Source organism: Empidonax traillii, unplaced genomic scaffold (assembly GCF_003031625.1).
Source record: "Empidonax traillii isolate 1590-97213 ecotype Southwest subspecies unplaced genomic scaffold, ASM303162v1 scaffold9:size3134949, whole genome shotgun sequence".
In the NCBI taxonomy this organism is placed as follows: Eukaryota; Metazoa; Chordata; class Aves; order Passeriformes; family Tyrannidae; genus Empidonax; species Empidonax traillii.
The window spans coordinates 242048-262802 of record NW_020955202.1 but is presented as its reverse complement, the minus strand read 5'-3'; the positions used below and the strand labels follow the sequence as shown (position 1 = coordinate 262802).

General features: G+C 38.9%; 1 protein-coding gene across 5 annotated transcripts in view; it reads right to left on the bottom strand.

Moving 5' to 3' along the window:
• Positions 1 to 20755, bottom strand: part of ATP8A2 (ATPase phospholipid transporting 8A2) — a 313861-nt gene that overhangs the window by 231849 nt on the left and 61257 nt on the right. For all 5 annotated transcript variants that reach the window (XM_027884061.1, XM_027884051.1, XM_027884086.1 and 2 more), the window contains 10 exons: positions 19429 to 19556; positions 18154 to 18231; positions 16086 to 16174; positions 15298 to 15342; positions 13909 to 13984; positions 7275 to 7380; positions 5842 to 5924; positions 4196 to 4245; positions 2136 to 2205; positions 299 to 383 (listed from right to left, as the gene is read on the bottom strand). In XM_027884061.1, coding sequence (XP_027739862.1) covers positions 299 to 383; positions 2136 to 2205; positions 4196 to 4245; positions 5842 to 5924; positions 7275 to 7380; positions 13909 to 13984; positions 15298 to 15342; positions 16086 to 16174; positions 18154 to 18231; positions 19429 to 19556 — 810 coding nt within the window. The remainder of the gene's footprint in view (positions 1 to 298; positions 384 to 2135; positions 2206 to 4195; positions 4246 to 5841; positions 5925 to 7274; positions 7381 to 13908; positions 13985 to 15297; positions 15343 to 16085; positions 16175 to 18153; positions 18232 to 19428; positions 19557 to 20755) is intronic.

Here is a 20755-nt window from a genome sequence, read left to right as displayed (position 1 = left end):
TTCAGCTTTTACAACTCTAATTCCAGTGTAGTTGAGTTGTTCCGGGCAATATGACTTACACCCTTTCCCTTCATCATGGACAGAGAGAACACCATCTTTTCCACTTCCCTACTGAAATCATACAGAAGCAGGGCAAAAACCTCCCTAGTCTTAAAAGTCATCTTATACAGTTGTTAAACTACTGATCACACATTTCTTGATTTATCTCCATAATCATCTTACTTGACACTGCTTATTTTAGACAATGCAGAAAATGCTGCAAGTAATTTGATAAAACTGAATTCTCTGTTTCTCTTACCTTCTGTTGCGAAGTATTCAAGATGGCACAGTGTTTGCTCCATATACTGGGAATCTTTCGAAAGCCTCTCAAAAATTACATTATCCTATTAAAACCAAATTCATTACAACAGAGTAAGTCTACATATGAAGTTTCCATTTGTGTATTTACAAGTTCAAGTGAAGTAACCTGAATGGACTAGCTAATATCAAAACCAAGACTATATTTATAAGTAATATGTTTGGGTTTTAGAGATTCTGATTTGATTAAGTCATTTGGGTTGTGTCCAGTGGCAGGGATACTGCATCCATTTTAAATAATGGGGACAGAAATACACTCTGCCTTTCTGCCCTCTTTCCATAAAAAAGTCACTATTATTGGGCATTACCGAATGTTTCTCTCTAAGTTACTAAGCCAATCTATTGTTTTTCAGAGAGCAAGTGTCTGGTCTTAAGTTCAGTACATACTATAGTCCTATGCAGAAGAGTCCTGCAATGCTTTCTAGAACAGATTTCCACTGATGTTAAAAATTAAGAGGCAGAAACACTGATCTCATTCTACTGCAAAATTCTCTCAGAAGCAACTTTCCTCCTGCAACAGCTTTCTTCATTGCTAAATCAAAATACAATTGAAAAGGCTAACAGCTGCAATCAAAATACAGCACCATCACCTATGTATCTAGTCTCTGGATTTTATTCTGCAACTACCAGAACAAGTTGCTATAAACATGTAACACACTGAAACCCTACTTTTACTCATACATATGCTCTTAAGCTAAGTAAACAGACCTACATCTAGCATTGATTAGAGACAAGAATACAAACCAATTTACTATGGAAGCAACAGGACAGAGGATGACTACCAGAACGTGCAACAGTTAATGCAAAACAGGCAGTTAAACATACATGTCAGATGAGTGGCAGATGCAGCAAATAAACCACCACATTACCCTAATCATTGCAACACATGCTCTGTTAGTACATCTAGGGCTGCTCAAATGGAAGACAAGATGAAATCTGGTACTACAAACTCTCCTGTTCTCCATTGCCTTCAGTGCCACACTCCAAAAAACAGTGTTAATTAAGACACAGCATGAACAACAAGCAGTTGTTAGTCTGTGTGGTCCTACTAGACATACAACTGTAAACTAATGCACAGTGGCATCAGTCTTAATACACTTTCACCACTCCAGCATGAAGCCAGCACATCTTTATCAAATCAGGGGAGGTAAACTGAAGCAATAGAGCAGTGCACCTAGACCTGTATGTCAGGACAAATTCAAGTAAACCAGATCCTTACAGAGGTCAGAAATAGTCTTTCCCTGTTGAAAAAAAAAACCAGGTCCATAGTTTTCCACTGAAATTAGAACCATTCTCTGGCTGTGGACAATGCTAGTTTTGCAGACTTTGTACTGTGGTAAGTTATTGCTCTTGTCAGTGAAGACAGAAGCACAACATGGAACAAGTCATGATGACAAACAACAGCAGGTGCAGAGGTGCAAGAAAACCAGGCCAACAGCCAACAACTTGAGAACAGATTTTAATATTATAAATTCAGACAACAGCATTTAGTTCAACTGCTGAACTCCCACAGCACAGCTGGGTGAAATCTTGACTTTGCTGAAGTAAAGGGTACTGCTCCTATTAGTTTCAGGATTTTAACTGGGCTGCAGAAAGCCTAGCAATCTTCCTGCCTGCAAAAGGAGTCAGAGGAAGAATGACAGCTCTCTTAAATCACTTGGTCTTAAACAGAAAGCTAACAGGTATTATGTATGAGACATGAAATGCCAGCATCAGCCACAGCTGTTGAAACAATAACTGGTAGTGTTAGTTCTCCAGTAGGCAGCATAATTACTTACAGCCCCTTTGCAGTAGAGACGTAGTTGTCCTGCTGGAGTTCGAACGATCACTGACATTCTCTTCCTGTTGCTATTGAAAAAAAATATTTGCTTTCATTAGTCAAAGTGATCAAGAGTAATTCCTGTTCTAGGCAGTGAATTTTCTCACATGTGTTTAGTGCATCTGAGATAGGATAAGATAAAGGAGTAGTAACTTAAGATCACGCAACCCTTGACAGCAAGAAGAAGTACTAAATTGCCCATTTCCAGCTTCAGCCCTACGGCTCCTGTTGGCAAGCACTTAACCAGAACACAGACTTACACCCAAATGCATGCAAGAAAAAGGCAAGATAGGATAAAACACTCTAGAAAAATGGGAGTGACATTTAGTCTACACTTTTTCTTATTCCTCTAGCAAAATGGTTTGGGGAACTCACTCTAGAAACAGAATCATGAAGGCTGGACGCATCTTTATTAAAGGCATAACAGACATTGAAACAACCATCCACTGTCAAGGGCAGTTATTTAACTTCCTAACTCAAAAAGAAAGCTATATTGGTCTACCCAGACCTATATAGCTGCAATTATATAGAAGGAAGCCAGACCTCCTGAACAAGGCTGCTTATCAAGACAGTCAAGCTTGGCATATATCTTAAAAATAATAAATGTGGACAATAGCATACCATATATAGACATTTAACAAAGGAACATAGGCAAGGATAGGGGTTTTTAAAGAAAATTTTTGGCATTTTACTTAGTAATCTCTCCTTTAAAAGATCCACTAGAAAAAACAGAACACAACTTGTAAGAGGCAGACACAAACAAATCAACTCTCATCAAGGAAACCCTAGGAACACATGGTTTTGTACAAATCTTTTTCCTAGCAAAAGGACAACTCAGAAGCATCCTCATTCCCTTTTTGCCAATGTGCACAAACAGATCAGAGTGTAGAGCAATCTTCCTTCTCTTCTTGAAGTTGCTCTGAGAGACCTAGTCTCTTTTTACAGGTCAAGAGCAATGTGTAAGTAGGCAAGCTCTTGGCATGTATCATAAGATAAAACAATCCTTTCTGAGACTTTCCAAAGAGGGGAGCAATTAGCTGTAGCCAGAATTTCTGCAACATGCTAATGACACTGGGAAGCTTCCATATGCTTTTTGAAATCTAACTGTGGGAACTTCCTCGCTGGTCAAATGCAAAGTTGCTACACAGGGAAGAACTAAGACAGCTTTTTTCTGCTGCAAGCAGGGTACAGCTATTCCTGTTACAGACATAAGGGTACTGTGGTCAGCTTGTCAGAAATCCCCAAAGACTCTTCTAGTGCCTTTTTACACAGTTTTCACAAGTACCTTACATAGTCACATTACGTAGTAGCAAAGCAGAAAGTAGTCAAGAATCATCTTCAAAGCAAGTCAGCACACAAGAAAAGATGCCTACCCAAATATTCCCCACCTTTAGTTTTGTATAGTCCTTTTGAGCAAAACCAGCCAATTCAAAGATGGCAGAGGACAAGAGTTCAAGGCTTTAATCCACAGTAAGAGTAGAAAAAACCTTATCAACTGACAAAGAAAATCATCTCCAGTGATTTAGGGGTCCAATTCAAACAAAGCTCCTTGCTACACGAGCAATGCCCATCCTAATGAGCCTGACAAGCTAGAAGGGTTTGCAATGTTTGTTTTTTCATAGATGGAGTGGTTCTTAAGAAGGGGCACCTCCAGCTACTCAGAAACAAGTAATTTACAGAAACTCTATAAAAGCGTAATCTCAAAGCTGTTCTTCAAGCAGACAAGCAAAACATCAGGATATCCACGAGTTAGAGCAAAACACTTCCAGAGCAGCAACTTTTCAATAAACCAACAGAGATGAAGTGGCAAGGAAGAGTTTCATGCTCACATGCCACACAGCCACCAGCTCTGTACTCATCCTACATTAGAAATGAGAAAATGGAGGGGCAGGATAAAAAAATAACGTTCTGCTTTTCTACTACGTCACCTGTACCTTTATCTCAGTTTTATCTCAATAACACATTTATAAGAATGGTATTCTTATTATGCTGCATTTAGTATATTAGAGGAAAACTCACCTGGAAAACTCCAGCACATTAAGAATTTCAAAGGTTTTCTCTTTCCCCAGCTACAAAAGAAAGCATGTATATTATAAGTACAATCCACATTGTGTTCTTACACGTGAAAACACACAAATTGGTCAGGCCTCTCACACAACCCAGTACGATAAAAGAGGCAATGGTTCCCTCTGCTGGTTAAAGCATGCAGAGCCCTATTTAATGAACTTTCTTTGACATTCAATATTGAGGCATTCTTCATTTACTATTGCTACACCATTACAACGGAATTAATATCTTACTGCAAAACGATAAGCATGCTCTGAAAGACATATTTAGTTCTTAACGGCCACCAATGGGCTGTGAGTGTTTTCCCAATTAAATAAACATACTCTCCAGATTTGGTATTACAATAACCTTTGACTGAACTTCCTTAGCATTTCTTCTACTTGAATTTACAAGAACATTAATTATATTTTTCGTGGCAAAAAAAAAAAGTTCACTGAGGAGAAACTGCTCTTATCATCAACAACTCTCTGCTAGGGTTGATCGTGAACCACCTGAAGAAAGCACCAGATTTCAAAACACCTGCCATACCTGTTATATAACAGACAGAAGGAGCAGTAGGAGTTACTGGAGTCTCAGAACTCCAGTGGTATTTGTAGCACCAGGTTAAAGAAAGTGCTGCAGTAAAATCTAATTGCAGTACAGACTTTTGTCCTACAAGGCACATATCAATTCAGCAATATCCCCAAGACCAAAAGGCACCTCCAACCCGTATTACATGTGCTGCCACTGACATAGGCAAAAAGGAGGGACAGGAACCTCTGGGAGTGACAGCTTTTATCGCTGGCTGTGGACTGACCAGGCTCCTGACTTGGTATTAGGAGTATAAAGCTGAGCCCTAGCTCTTCCTGCAGAGAAACACCTAGATAGCTCTAGATCACTGCTCATCCTAAGTTCTTCCCTTTAAACTAAGAAGCAATTCCTGAGAAATTGTAAAAAGTTTGTGACAAGTTGTAGAGGTTGTTTTTTAAGTGCTTGACAGTGTTCCAAGGAATTTGAAAGTGACCACACCCAAGAGGAACAACAAAAATACATCCATCACTTGTAATAAGCACCCTACTAGCTGCATCTGTATAAATCTGGAGCCACTTTAGCTCAGACTGCAACTTGAGTCTGAATGTAGCCTGTGAGTTTCAGACTGTGTCAACTGTAACCCCTTAACTATGCATCCCTGCATACAGAGCTTGCTGAATAGATACATCTTTTTAAGAAGATGCAGAACATCTTACTCAGAACAAAAAAAAAAGTCCTTTTAATACAAGAAATGAAACATTTAGAAGAATTGTAACCACTAAACATAAGAGTCAGCCAGACATGAATTTGCTTCTGAGTGTCAGTGTTCTTGTCTGTGCCTCCCAGACAAGGAAAATATTTTTCAGGCACAACTGCTGTTATTGCAACTTCCTATTGCCCGTGCCACACAAAAGGGTAAAGGACTTCGCATCTTCAGATAGATTAAAACAACTTCACCCCATGTGCAAAAGCCTTTTACGGGTAAGCATCCCAAGGACCCTGGAAAGGGGCCCTCACAGAAGCCACACAGGACACATTTATGCTCTGCATGAGCTTGGCAGCCTGTGCCATGCACTTCTGCCACTTACCGCATCAATGATAACCGAATGTGGAGTCCGTCCTGTGAAGACATAACCAAGTTTTTTTGCTCCTTTCACCAATGCCCCTTCATCTGCCAAAACAAACAAACAAACAAAAAGCTTAAATTTAATCTGGTATTTAAGAGAGGCCTCCAAAACCCATATTAAATATGCCAGACTGCCAAAACAGAAGTCCCCTTTCCCATATACTATCCTGTGTACAGCTGCTAGACTAGCTCTGCAGACCCTTCCACAAAAAATGTTCAATGCTTAGTTCTACAAAGGCCAAGTAATATCAATGACACAAACTTTGCACTCAATCCATATAAAATATCCTATAACTACTGAAGCATTCAACTCTATTCTTTGGAGGAGCCATACTTTTCTACATGAAAAAGGGGAAATACCTGTTCGGAAAGCAAGATCAAAGCTGTGTTGTTACTCTAAATTCCTACAGTATGCCTTTAAGACATTTTCTGCTGTAAAGGCACTAAGTTCACATGCTATAGAAATGCAGCATTGTCTTCTGGGGACTGAAATGAGCAGTGTCATTAGGAGCTCAAATAACAGAGCTGAAACCAGAGCCAACACTTGTACCTCCAGTAGGTACTTACAGAGCCTCATTAAGGAAAAAATGTCATTAAGCACAACCACCATACATGTGAATTTAGCACCCAATTTAAGCAACCCTAACGTCTCTACAGTACTCTTAGTCTCCTCATGGTTCATTACATTGACCAGAGCTTCCTTACACAGGCTCTTGACCCTACTTTTCAGACACACTATTAAGACACAAATGAGAAATGGTAATCCTCATTGAGTGAGAGTCCTCATTCAAAACACCACTACAGCAATTCTAGAAATATCCTCACTAACAGAAATCAAACTGATGGAGATCAGGGTCATGCTGTTCTGCATTCTGGCAATGCCTATACTCTTCAATACCTCTGTGCTAACTTAAAGGAGAAAAAAAATGTGTCAAGGGCAGGCCTGAATGTGGTCAGTACTCTGCTATTGGTTATACCATGTCACGTATCAGCATTTGGTTGCTTCCTACTTTGCTTTATGCAGATACTACTAGATCGAGAGAGACAATCTGTACTTATGCCAAATAAAGTAAGTAATTGTTAGTGCAGAAACAAATAATTACTTCCATAAATCAGCTCTGCAGACTCAAAGTTTTACTCTTATTTTTCATCCCCACAGAAAGGACAGAGTAGAAGGCATCATGAGCCCAGCTTATCTCTAAAGAAACATCAAGGATGCTGTAGTTTTGTAGAAGGCATTCAAAAGCAGCATGTACTGATGACAGGAGATGACAGACCTACTGCTAGCATCATGGGGGACATCCTGCTTTCAAAATCAATGATCTTCACAGAAATTTATGGACTTCCAGTCTACCTTCTACTCCTTCCCTCCCAAAAAAGAAAGCAACAACCAACCTGGAGAGGAGGCTTGGTAGATGATTGTATTTCCTTGTCTCTCAGGAACAACAGTATGACACACGGCCAGCAGCGTGAGGAACTCCTGTATGTGTACAGCTGTGGGCTAGACAAAACACCAGGAGAGTGAGGATTAGCATTACACATAGAGTGAGCCATCTATTCACTAAACTGAGAACACCACAGAGGTACCACAAACCAAAAATAATTGTTGTTCTCTATTTACAGCAGATCAAGACAGTAGAGTTCAGGGCCAGCATTGACAAATTAAGAGTGTTAATGATAAAGACCTCACTTAAGCAGAAGAGAGGTGAGAAGCCAGAATATTACCCCACCTCCCCAAATATAAAAGCATTAGTCCTGTAGCACCCCAAGCTTCATATAAGACATCTGCCGCAAGCTGACAACAATCTAGCAAACAGGAAATATTACTATGGCAGCTTCTAATAGAGTGACAGTAACCACATCAGAATTAAACTTGATGCAACTGCACCATTAACAACGAAAATCCAGAGCTGACAGCCACTGAATAGCCAGTAGAAAGTAACATCATATGCCCTTCCACAGAAATACAGCATCCAGCCAAGCATAAAAGTAATCAATGGTCCCTACATATTCAGTATCAGCATCATAGAATATAGAACACCATTCACAGCCATCCCCAAGTGCTAAGACAGACACTAGGTCTGCACCACAGCAAAGATGCTACAGCACTTCAATCACAGGCCTCTGATCAGCCAACTCTGGCAACTGTAGTTATAGCAATTTGAAATTGAGTCCCCCACCCCTTTTCTCCATCTTCATCTCTGGCATAGTATTTATAGTGTCACAGCAGTCAAAAATGGTACTCAGCTACCCAGCTCAAAACCAGGCACAACTGGTTCACTTCAGCTGAAGTGAACACATGGTTCCCCTTCCCTAACTCTGGTGTAACCATAACATCCACACTTGGTAGCATCAGCGTCTTCCTCACAGCAGCCATTTGCTCAGTGACTGAGTCAGACATGAACTTAGTCATTCTACCTTTGCAGAAAGCCTTACTTGACTTTGGAAGCTAGATGATATTTTTATGTGCAAAAATTCTGTGAGAGTTCACAAAGTTTTTATCAGCACAGGATACACACTGGCAAGACCAAGGTTTAATCAGTAGGAAGTAAATTACTAAAAAAGCCACAAAACCATGTCAGCTGGCAAACACTGTGTTAACATGTGTTAACAAGTAAGAGTATTAGAAAAGAGTGTAATAAAAAGACTGAAGATCGTAGACCTATACCCATGTTTTACTTCATCTACTTTGTCATGAAGATTTTCAAAGTAACTGTTCCACACAGGACCTTTATCTTTACATATTGAAACCTCCAAATTGTATGGTCACACGCCACTAAAATAACAACAGTTGTAACTTGGTGACATGCTGGGAGTGCAGAGGTTGTGTTCAAGAAAATTAACAAATAGAATACAATTAGAGAGTAGTGTGTAAAATGTTAAGTCCACAGCAAATTACAATTAGGAGATTACTGCTTCTCCTTTATTTCCAGTGAAAGCAAATGAAGTTGTATCTCCATCTCAAAATGCAGAGCCTGCCAAATTCTCATTTCAGCATCCAGATCTTTGGTGAGCTTCTTACACTTTTATCACCTAGTCCCTTAACATGCTTTCACAGTATGTGGTCTATTGCCTGGAAACAACATGTCTCAGTAATGACAAGGATTTTAATTTTTCCTATGTATATATTTACGTTTTCAAGTTAGCAACATAATTTGCTGCTGTGTTGATATTTTCACAGCTCACAATGTATTACAGGGCAACCTTCCAATTCTTTGGAACAGATCACTAAAGTCCCAGCTTATCACAACAGCTCCTCCACACAGCTGTCACTTGTTTCCTTTCTATATTGTTCCAATACTGACAATATTTGTTGCACAGGCACGAATCAGGGCAGAACACTCAAAATTTCAGATCTGTGAACAGAAGATTCATTAACAGGTTCTGTGGCAACACAACCCTTCCAACACGCCAAGTTTAACCCCAGTACAGAACAGAAGTCCCACAGGTTAACTGATCTTACTTGATTATTTATTTTTCTCTATTAATTCTCTGATATTTTAGTAGTCAAATTTTTACTGATGGTCTCAGACACATTTCTTGCCTGCTCATTTGTTAAAGTAAGCCTTATTTCTCCCTACCTCACTTTTAAATCTCTGTTTATCTGTAGCTGGAACAAAGTTCGCATATTTTAGTCTCTTTTTCCTCAGACCTACCAGTAAGTAGTTCTCAATTTAAGTGCCTTTTTCCCCGCAACACTGTGTGGCAACAGCTCTAGGTAAAAGCCACTGATTCTTTCTCTGGTTTTTTTTGTTTTTTTGTTTTTTTTTCCCAAAGGTCCATGAAAAAAATTCATTTACAAGCACTTATACCAGGGATATACCCCAGTGGCTAAATTATTTTGCTTACTGCCCCTACAAGCTAAGAACCACATACATACTGAAACAGTCTCCCATTTCTGGAAGCAGTTTTTGGATTGTTATCTACAATGCATTATCCTTCGTGAAAGCAAAGTTCAGCTATCTAGAAGGCACAGCAATAATTGTTATCAAGCAAGGCATAGGCCACTAATCAGGAAGCTCCATCACAACTTTTTATCCCTTCATTGTTCCCTTATTCAGAGGAACAAAACACTAAGCCAAACCTCAGCCTTTCAGGAAGCAAACTGCACTCTACAGAGCTACATAACTGCACATATTTCACACATAGCCTTATCTGAGCCTTGTCACTCTGAAGACAAACTACTTCTCCCTAGCCAACTGATAAAATTCCAAGGAAGTTGCATGTGAAGTTAGAGGTTTTTCATCTCTCCTTTTCCATTTTGTATGAGATCAGTGCCTCCATTCAAAATATCTCCAGATGAGCATGACTAACAGTTTTTTAAGCAAATGACCTTTCTATGGCCAATGGGACATTAAAGCATAGTCTAATTAAACTTGAGTTTACTCCTTCAAAGAAGAAAGTGGCAAATTCTGCCAAGGACAACCACAAAAACACTTATATACTTGATTACCAAGGAGAATTATGACTCATCTTAAGAAGTCGTTAACTTCCTACTGTTGACTAAAATATCTGGAGAGTAGTGTGAGGATCCAGCCATGTTGGGCACCTCCAGAACAGAGAAGCTGGTAAGACCATAGAGGACCAGGATATTTCAGGTACAGACTCAAAGAGAACATTAACCAGTGTTTGAAAATCAAGAGAGTTAAATGCAAATTCATCTTGTCCAAAAACAGGGACCTATAATTAAGAAACTGTCTTATACTTGATCAGCAGCAAAGTCCCACACATAAGAACAAAAGCAGACAACTGAAAAATATTTCTCACGAAGCTCTAACAATTTAGTTGTGACCTATAAAATGAGAAGTTTACACAATTTTCCAGCAACAGTTACTTACCGAATTAAAGCCTCCCAGAGGCTCTCACTACCTAAACATACTTTCTGCACCACTGTATTCAAAATTCCAGTTTTTCATCCCAGTTAGTGGCAATATGCTTTTCTGTTTCTGCTTTCCTAAGAAATTAAAAATCAGCTGATGATAGCTGTCATTTTAGAAAAGCCTGATTGGATAATAGCCTCAGTTTCCACACACTTCACAAAAATAAGTAGACACGTTGGCAGGGTCTAAACAAACACTTACAGTGTAGTAAAGGCTTAACATGGACACAACAGTTGTCTGGTCTGCCAGGCCAGCTGCTAAACTATTCGTAACACATACTACTCACTGAATCAATTCATGCAGCTATACTTTCCTGCTTCTGCATCAAGAGAGAACTTGGGGGCCACAGAACAAAGCTCTCAGGCAAATTGGAATTGGTAGATGAAGTTCAGAGAGAATCTGGAGAGGTGCAAGAGTCCAGGATGAGATCCAAGTCTATAGTTCCTTCACTTCTTGACCTCCTTCCCTGCTCTCCTATCATCAGGTAAAACATACCCCCCCCACCAAACAGGCTTGTATCTCCATAGCACATATGCAACTAGCAAGCGCCAAGATCAAGACCACCTAGCATATTCACCAAACATTTTTTCTAGTCTTAGAAAACAACTGCTCTTTTCTTACTAGACTAAGAGTTTATGCCATTTTCTCTATACAGAGGAGACAGCATCATTCAGAGTTCACCCAACAGAAGCAGCTCCAAGAAAAAGCACAGACAAACAAACCTAGGTACTTTCTTCCACATTAAAATCCCAGAGCAGGCAGGAGAAACCTCCACATGTTTTCAAGAAAGTTATTTTTCCTTGGAACATTTCCTATGGGGCAATAATTCTTGAACTGCTATTCAAGAGTGAGCTTGGCTATCAATCAGCCCTTACACACCAGTGGCCCAGAAGAGCTATGAAATTTAGAGGTGACACAGGATGCTAAAAATCTTCCTAGCAGATGGAAGACAGTCTCAGGAGTCTAAGTACATAATTTTTTATTTTCAACCTGGAAAGAAAATTACTTGGCACTGAGACTGCTCTAAACTAACACTTGTGACTGGACTGGGAAAAAAAAAAAAAAAACTAAATTCTTCAAGACCAAAGCAATGAGAACTTAAGCTTCAGCTGCAAAAGGTCAAATGTTTAAAGGGAATTAACTGCCCAACTAAGCAGAGTACCACCTAGCCCCACTAGGCAACTTGTGTTAGAACATTTCAGTTTTACCACCTCAGTTCACAAACTGAGTAGAAATTGTCATACAGCTGCAAATGTCATCTGCAGCTATCTACTAGCTATGAAAAATAAGACACTATGGAGCTTTAGACAGAAGCAATTTATACACATTAGCAGCTGACCAAATGCAAAAAAGCTACAGACCCTTTCCTCTGCCACTATCCTGGAGTTCAGCCCTCACCAACGCAGTCTAACAAACACTCCTGAATGTGCCAAGCAAACTGTTATATGTAGTCCTTGAATTCCCATATTCTGTATCAAATGACCATGTGCCAGTAGGTGGTACCCATTCCTCCAGTACAGTCAGGCTCTGAAGGACATCTCTGGCCTACACAAGGCACATCTTCAGTCTTACTAGCCCGAAGTTTCACCACTGACTGTCTCTGTGCTCAGGCCGTCAGCAGTGCAATGACAACTGTTTTTATCCATTTAAGTTCCCACCCAAAAGGAAGCTTGATACATAAGACTCAGCATGTAAAGAACAAAGACTTCTGAGCTGTCTAGACGCAGTGACACCTAAAGAAGCTACCAAAATTGTTGATCTGCCTGCTACAACAGCAAACATTTCTTCTATCTCCCAAGGTAGAAACTCTACACGGAGAAGATGAAATAAGTAAATAGCCAAAAATAAGGGGCTATCTCAAGGCTAGATGAGACATTCCATCTCACAACTCATTTGATATATGTCCCTTCTGCTGAATCTACTAAAATATATCAGAGCGCTTCTCTGTACAGCAGCCAGCAAGAGCGCAAGCAAGCTTTATCTGCAGCCTACTCTTAAACCAGAATGAACACCTGAAGTCAGCAACTGCCACAAGACATAACTCTAGACATAAATGCACAAACAGGACAAAAAGTAACAGGATGATACATGTTTTCGCTGCAAGTGATGTCCAGCGGAAAATCCTTCCAGTGAGTGTGACTACAAAAGCCACATAGGAAACCAGTGCACCATACTGGGAGGGTCACCTTGATGTAGGTTAGAGCACAGGAACCACCTTTAGGTTCCATCACCATGAGGACTATGTAGTGCCACATCAAGTAATTAAGAATTCATTCAGATATTTATACCTTGCTGCATTTCAAGTTCTTAAGTACTGTACAGCAGAAAACAAAGCTTTCCTGCAGACACACAGTATGTTGCAACTACATTTGAGATGCTCATAATTAAACTTAACCATCTCTGTTATAGAAGGTATATTGTCGAAAAACAACAAATCAGCTGCTGGAGTTTGTGCTTGCCAATGCTCAGATCCCATACTGAGAGACAGCCTGCAGAGAACAAGGGTCATGCTTTTTCCAAGTGTTTGAATTGTCTGGTGTCCAGTCAGACACTTCATAGCCACATGATTTCTGAACAAATAATGAACTGGCACCCTAAAGACTATGACTCTTAGGACTCTACCACCTAGGCTAAAATTCCTAATTACTAAGCCTCATGCTAAGCTTAGGTTTGCAATTAAGTCTCATCCCTTATATCCTTTACATAACTTAAATTCCAAATGTTTGCAATACTTGAAGCAAGGCTCATACCAGAACCACCTTCTAATGCTATAGGTTACTGTTAAAAACAATATTTTAACAGTACAGATGTTTGAACTGTGAGTAGTTTTTCTTTTAAGGAATTACCATTTTTATCATTACTTACTACAAAAAGTACCAAGTAATGTCATATCTTCCATATACGACAGCATATATGAAGCTGTTCTATAGGTACCCATATCGATGCCACTGCTTCTTTAATTCAATAGTAAGACAAGTGGGTAGAAAGCTGTTGGAGGGAGCTATTTTGATTCCTTGTTATCCCTGAATGCTTGCATGACACACTCATGGAGCAGACTTCATCACGCAAATAGATCTGTTCTGCATTCAATTCCAGACGGGGCTAGAAGAGGGCATTTAAGAGGCACGATATTCAAAGAGTACACTTACATGATCATTTTCAATGTTTTGCAGCAGTCTTGGGTCATCAAATTCACATGATTCACTCGTGGAAGGAGGTAGCTGGCTGCAGAGCAAAACAAGCGTATTGAAACAAGTGGCAACATTGCCAATCTTAATACTTCATCTATTTTCTCAGGAAGCAAGTTTAAAAACAAAATAAGACTCCAGTGCCCTTGAAAGTATTATGAAAAGATTATATAAGTAATGCAGAAAGTGCTAAAAACAAGCAGCAGCAAGAAATGGTTATTATTGACAGTGTATTTGAGAAGATTCAAGTGTCAATGCACCTCCTGGGACAGATGTTGCAAAAAACAGTTTTCAAGCATACTTGAAATAAATGTATTTCAAGGCAACTTGCTTAAAAAATAGAACAAAGTTCAATATCCCTAAGGTCCCTTCCTGTTCAGAGTTCTGCTTCAAAAGTTGACCCCTGGAGGATTTTAAGTCTGAGTAGTCCATATAAGTACCTGAAAGAAACTTCCACAGAACCGACTAGAAAAAAAAAAATGTACAGGGAAATAAAAGATAGCAATTAAAGAAACAGCATTATATTGGAAGAAAAGAGGCACCAATAGAAATTACATCTCAGCACAAGCAGGAACCTATCATGGTATCACATTCCTGAAAGATGATAATACACACATGCTGTGCCAGTGGAGAAGCCCAGCTTAGCTCATAGTCAAGTGCTCTTCTAACAGCATTCAGGGTTTACCTGTTTCTTGAGTGGGAACTCACTTCTTGGCTATATTTGCCATTCAACTCCATGTCAGTCCTCCCTGGCTCTTCCCCCTTTTCCGGATAACCTCAATGTGCTACACTGACACCTCTAACACCCCTGGGTTTTCACTTGTTCCTATGGAATGGGACAGATCCACTACCTCTATTCATTAAAGTTCCAAATAAAAAGGAGTAGGATTCTTTTGACATGATACACCTATATATATATATATATCAAACTCTCTCCCAATTTGATTACTAAAATATAGCATTTTAACAAAGAAGTCCCTTTTCTTCCCCTTGTCAGGTCTGAACTTAGTGATTAAAAAGAGTAACATCTTGTCTCTAGCTAAGGGGTAAGGTTACTGTAAAGCAGTTAACTTTTAACTTGACTGTCTGCATTTATAAATAAGCACTGCATTAGCATCCAAGCCACCCCAGCCGCTGCCTATTTCTCACCCCTGTCACACACCATCTCTTTATGCAGAGGAGAAGATCCATCACCACCCACCAGCTCTGCATTAGGCTCCCACTGAAAGACCATTTTACTCAAACACATTGCTCCCTTGGGCTTCTTCCAGTCCCAAATTGGAAAGTAGTCTTTATATAGATTGTTCCCACTTTGCTATACAGAGCACAAACATCCTGGAATATATTTACCTGAAGTCTTCTGATGAGCGTTCTCTTTCCAGCTCAGGGAAGTGACTGAGGGGTAGAAAAAGATGAAAAGAACATTTATTCCACTTTGGTAACAAAAAAAAAAATATAGAAGGCGAAGATCAATGAGTCATCACACAAAAACATATGCTGGAACCATGGGTTCAGCTGTTCATACATCTGAATCAAGTTTTCTGCCTCTTAAGGTATCTAATTTAGTTGCCATGAAATTCAAAGGTTAACTTGCACAGAAATCTTAAGACTACCCATTTAAAACTAAGCAAATACAAAGATTTAGCATGCAAGACTCGAAAGGCCAAGTGCTAAGGAGTACTGGCATGACTCAAAGGGATCCTTTTGAGAGAAGCAGAACAAAACCAGTTAAGTAGGTATCCCTAGGCAAGGAATATCAAACTCTATAATTAGAGCTACACTGTTCTAACAAAATCCTGGTTCATCTGAACAAGTCACAGAAACATGACTAATAATTGCTACCCTTGGGCTGCAGCTTCTTCCCTCTTGAAAGGCCAGACGTTATTTAGCACTACTTCTTTTGTTTAAATTATGATCAGGTAAGTTAGGAAGCAAGCTGCCTGTACTTCATGTTTACTCCACAGGTTTGACTTTCATAATTTGTTGCTGCAGGACATGAAAATTAAAACTATTAATTAAGACCACAAAACATACTAAAATATAAATTGAAGAACAGAATGTTCTAATCCTTTTCCAATATAAAAGTCTGTACCAGTAAGCACACATTAAGCTAGCGAGTTTTTAAGAGTCATACCTACCCGTATGTCACTCCAGCAATACTACATTTCTTAAAGTTCATGATATTGCATGTTAGAGTGCCTGTTTTATCAGAAAACAGGTATTTTACCTGAAAGAAAAAAATAAGTCTAGTTTTCAACTTGTAAAGTTACAAAACTTAAAGTGGAAGACAGATAAAGAAACTTATTACTCAATGTCACAATACTAGTCAACGCAGGCTTATTACAGGTTGGTTTGTCTACCAGATCTACAGAAAAATAATCAGGAAAGTTGTTTAATGGCATTAATACTTCTTGATCTCTAAATGTAGAAAAGCTCAAACAGTAGGTATCAGTTGCCAAGGCTCTAGAGTGGTCACTACAGATGTAGTTGGTTGTGCCAGCTGGACATTCACCAAATCTTTGCGCTGCACTGAAATCAAAGAGCAAGACTGGAAACTAAACCAAAAACTCCTAAGATTGTTTAAGGGTCAGTACAATTTAACACACAGAAGAAATTCTGTGTTCCAAAGATCAATGAGAATGCGTTTGGGGTGGTTTTCCCCCCGTAAGTAATAAAGTGCAAGGAATATGCTAGGGTATGTTCAACTGGTATCCTGTAGTCAAACAAAAGCTTCTTTTTCTGGTATCCAGTCATGAACAGTCCATAAGTGCAAGACACAGCCACAGTCAGCACTGCTCAAATTAACAATCCCTTAATGGAACTAGTGACTTTCAGGTAAGACTTGGAGGCCACCCCAACACAGCAACATGACATCTTGGAGCATGAGCAGATTAAAGATTCCCACCTGCAGTGGGCTACAACAGACCAAAAACAATTGCAAGTTAAATACCACAACTCTGCACCAGGTATGATTTTCAATCAGCAACATGTAGGAATGGATGGTGCTAGCATAGAAGTTAAGCAATTTAAAGACCAAAATATTTTGCCAGGAGTTGGAAAAAGCAATTCAGTTCAAGACAGTGCACTACACTACCAGTTAGGTCATCCTTTATCTGTGCTCTACACTGCTCCTTGAATATGGCATTGGAAATAGAGTTTGTGTGAGTCAGAAGTCAAAGTGAGTACCCCCAAACATCTGAGGAACTTCAAGACATTAAAAAATTCTACAGGAAAAAGAAATTTAAAGGCACCTGTGAACAGGCAATTCAGTTAATGAATCAACAAACTCAGTCTAGTTACACAGAATCACTAGTAATTAATTTCTGAAAATAACATATGGGTCAACAATATACATTATGCCACATATCTTCAGACAGAAATAGTGCCATAATTTAGAGGTTGATAAGTTCACATCAAAGTAATCTGAACACAAAACACATTTTAGCATTCAAAAAGACCAATCAGCTTAAAAAGGAAGAACATTGACTCCCACTCTGCTGAGTAGCACACAACAATTATGTATATTATGTGTATAAACATTGTCTTTAATACCAAATCACACAATTACTAAGTTCATGAGCGTCAGTTAAAGACCTATGACCGATGGTCAAGAAAAAAGCTAGGATTTTTCAATGGTACTACAAAATAGCAACATTGTATTTTCTAGTAAGAGCGTTTTGAGAATCCCTTCTATTTTGAAGAAATGTCATCTGCAGAATAAACAAATATACAACAACTACAAGTTGTTGAAAAATGAAATTCTTGAAGGAACACAGGATAAATTAGGAATAAAACTGCTTTGTTTTAACCCCCATCTCCTGTGAGGCAATCAGAAACATCAAGAACTAAGAAGACAGGTTGAGGCTGTTGGCCTCCTCTTCAGCCAAGCTTAGTCCTATACATTCTGTCCTGGTATAGACAGTCACAACCACAAATCATCTCCCCAACACCTTTGAGAAAAAAAAAAGTCAGTTTAGAGTGAGCATATGAAACAGTTTCAGTTCCCAAGCATAAAACTGCCTTTGTTAAATTTAATCTTACAATATCTCATTATTTTACTTGTAAGACTTGGACTAATGACAAACATGTCCCATTAAGCTGAGCCACAGAGCAACAGAATAAAGCAAACTTGTACAGTTTGCTCTCATACTTTCCATCTTGCCAGAATAAATCACAAGCATGACACTGAAGAAAGTGTTGTCTTACCTGTCCAAGTTCCTCATTAAGGTTTGAGGTTCTGGCCATTGCAGGTGTATCTGTCTCAGGGTAATACATATCTATGTCCTGAAATGAGAGCAAAATTAGACCTATATTATTAAACACTCAAGTGTCCATTATTCTTTTAGTCAGCTCCAATCCGGTTTGACTGTCTTCATGCCATTAGTGGACGTTCTGAAGGCTTGAGACAAACATCACAGGATGAATATGGGTGCCTCCCTTCCAAAGCATACCTCCATACTACATGTACATGAGAAAAGCCAGATTTAACTACAGATAGTTAACCAACTGGAGATGCAACAGAAAAAAAATAACACAGTACGGCAGGGAGTTCTAATAGGCATTTGCCATGCTAATCGTATGTCTTCAATTACAACAATTAGTTGCTTTAGCCACATCTGTGCCTGGAGACAATTTGAATGGCTTCATGAAATTAATTCCTTCTGTTACTACATTTTATTGTGATTAAAAAATTCCAGCTGCTACACAAACCAAAGCAATTTCTCAGAAAAGCATCTCTCCTACATCATAAGCAGTTCAGGGAACAGACACATTAGATTTCATTTACTTGTATTTTTATGAACCTACTACATTATTGAAAGTCCGATTAATGCATACCAGCACAAAGTATTCCTCTCGGTTTTGTTCAGCTTAAGAGACATCACTACAGTATTTTTGGTCCACAACTAGAGAAAGACATTTCTGAAGTCAAAGCTTGCCTGAACTCAGCAAGATCACTGTTTGGTTGCATAAGGCACCATCAACTTCTCTCCTTGCAAAAATACAATCCATACTGGAAAATTTAAAAAAAAAAATAAAATAAAATAAAAATAATAATTAAAAAAAAACCAAAACAACAAACCACAACAACTATCAAAAAAAAACCAAAAAGCAATACCACATCTTCAAACAAGTCTAGTCTTTCCCTCTGCTGTGGCTGAGAAGAGGTATAAAGTACTGAACAGTTTTCAAAAGATAACTACTGAACATGAGTCGGTTCACCAAGACCTGAGACTTCCTTCTCATCCTAAAGGCCTAAAATACAATTCATCATTTGTGCAGGGGACATTCCTACGACTAAGTATTTTAATTTCCTGCGAAACACAGAACTGATACAGAATAAATCCTTTGAGCTTTCCCCTGCCTTTCCCAGAAGTTGCATCATTAATTAAAAGTCTCAAAGATGTTAAGTGTTTGAAAATATCTCAGTTCTGGATGTTGACATTTAAAAAAAAAAAAACCCCAAACATTCTTGTTACTTACCCAATTTATAAAAAGAGCCTGAGTAAACTTGACAACTTCCAATGTCACCAGAAGGCTGATTGGAATAAGGTTGTTGTACAAGATTATAAAGGTCAGCAGATTGTATCCAAAGTTCACAGACAGCATTTCTGTGGACCAAAAGACAAAGAACATGAGCAGACACAAGTCCTATGGTATAGGGAGAGTATAGGGGCAACCATCTCTCTTCATGCAGTTGGCCTAGTCAGATTTAGTAGTGCTAAAATAATCAGCAAGTATATTGACACCTAGTATATTGACACCTTTTTAATATTGATTTTAATAGTATATATATAAAACACCCACAGAACACATGCCTGAATACACAGCATATTATGCCAGGTGAAGAAGGGCAAGATTTGTGAGGCTATATATTAAAGAACAGAAAACTTTCTGAAAAACTTTTGCTAAACAGATGGCGAGAAGTACAATATTTCCCACTATAACCCAAATTTAGACATTTATCTGATGTGTCGACTGCCCAATTAAGAGACACCAATAACATTAGTAATATAACTATCTTTCAGAAAGTGCCTACTTGTCTCAGGGGAGTTAGGAAACAAAAAATAAACACTAAAATTAAAATCTGACATCATCGTCAGAACTGAGAAGTTACCCACACTAAAGAAATCTAACAGAACAATCAAATGCTGAACAGACACCTAGTAAATGAACTAAGGCATCCTGCTTAAGCAAAGAAGCTGTTATTAATGGTGACAACATTGTGCAGGTTGCCTGAGTAAGTCTTCCGCCATAACTGGTCCTAAAAGGGAAAGGAAAGCATTTACAGTCAGCCAGCAGGAATGTACAAGGCTCAGCAGAGACAGAGGATGAAAGCTCCTGTTCTCATGGTCCTGCCCAGAGCCTCTCTTTACAACCAAAGTCTCCATGTTTATATGCTCTTCACTTTCCTAGAAGCTTAGGGAGGCACTACAGTCAGCACACAGAACATCCAACACAATGGGGTCAGAGCTCATAACTAAGTTTTCAGCATTACAAGTGAATTAGAGATCAGGGAAGCCAAGCAGGAGGAGACAGAACCCAGAGAAAATTGCTGAAGCCTAGTGAAGATCAGTCTGGACACAGGTACCTCCAAGTGTGAGTACACCCTAATTCCATATCTTTGGTAAGTTTACAGAAAGTAAAAACTTGCTTGGTACTGGAACATTTTACAATACAATTTTTACAGAGATTTGACATTTAACAAAAAAATTAATATCTACCCGCATAACCTGAAAAAGTGTCTTTCTTGCATGTGGCAATTAGAGAAGTAATAGAAATTGTGCATTTAATTTACAAAAAGGCATCT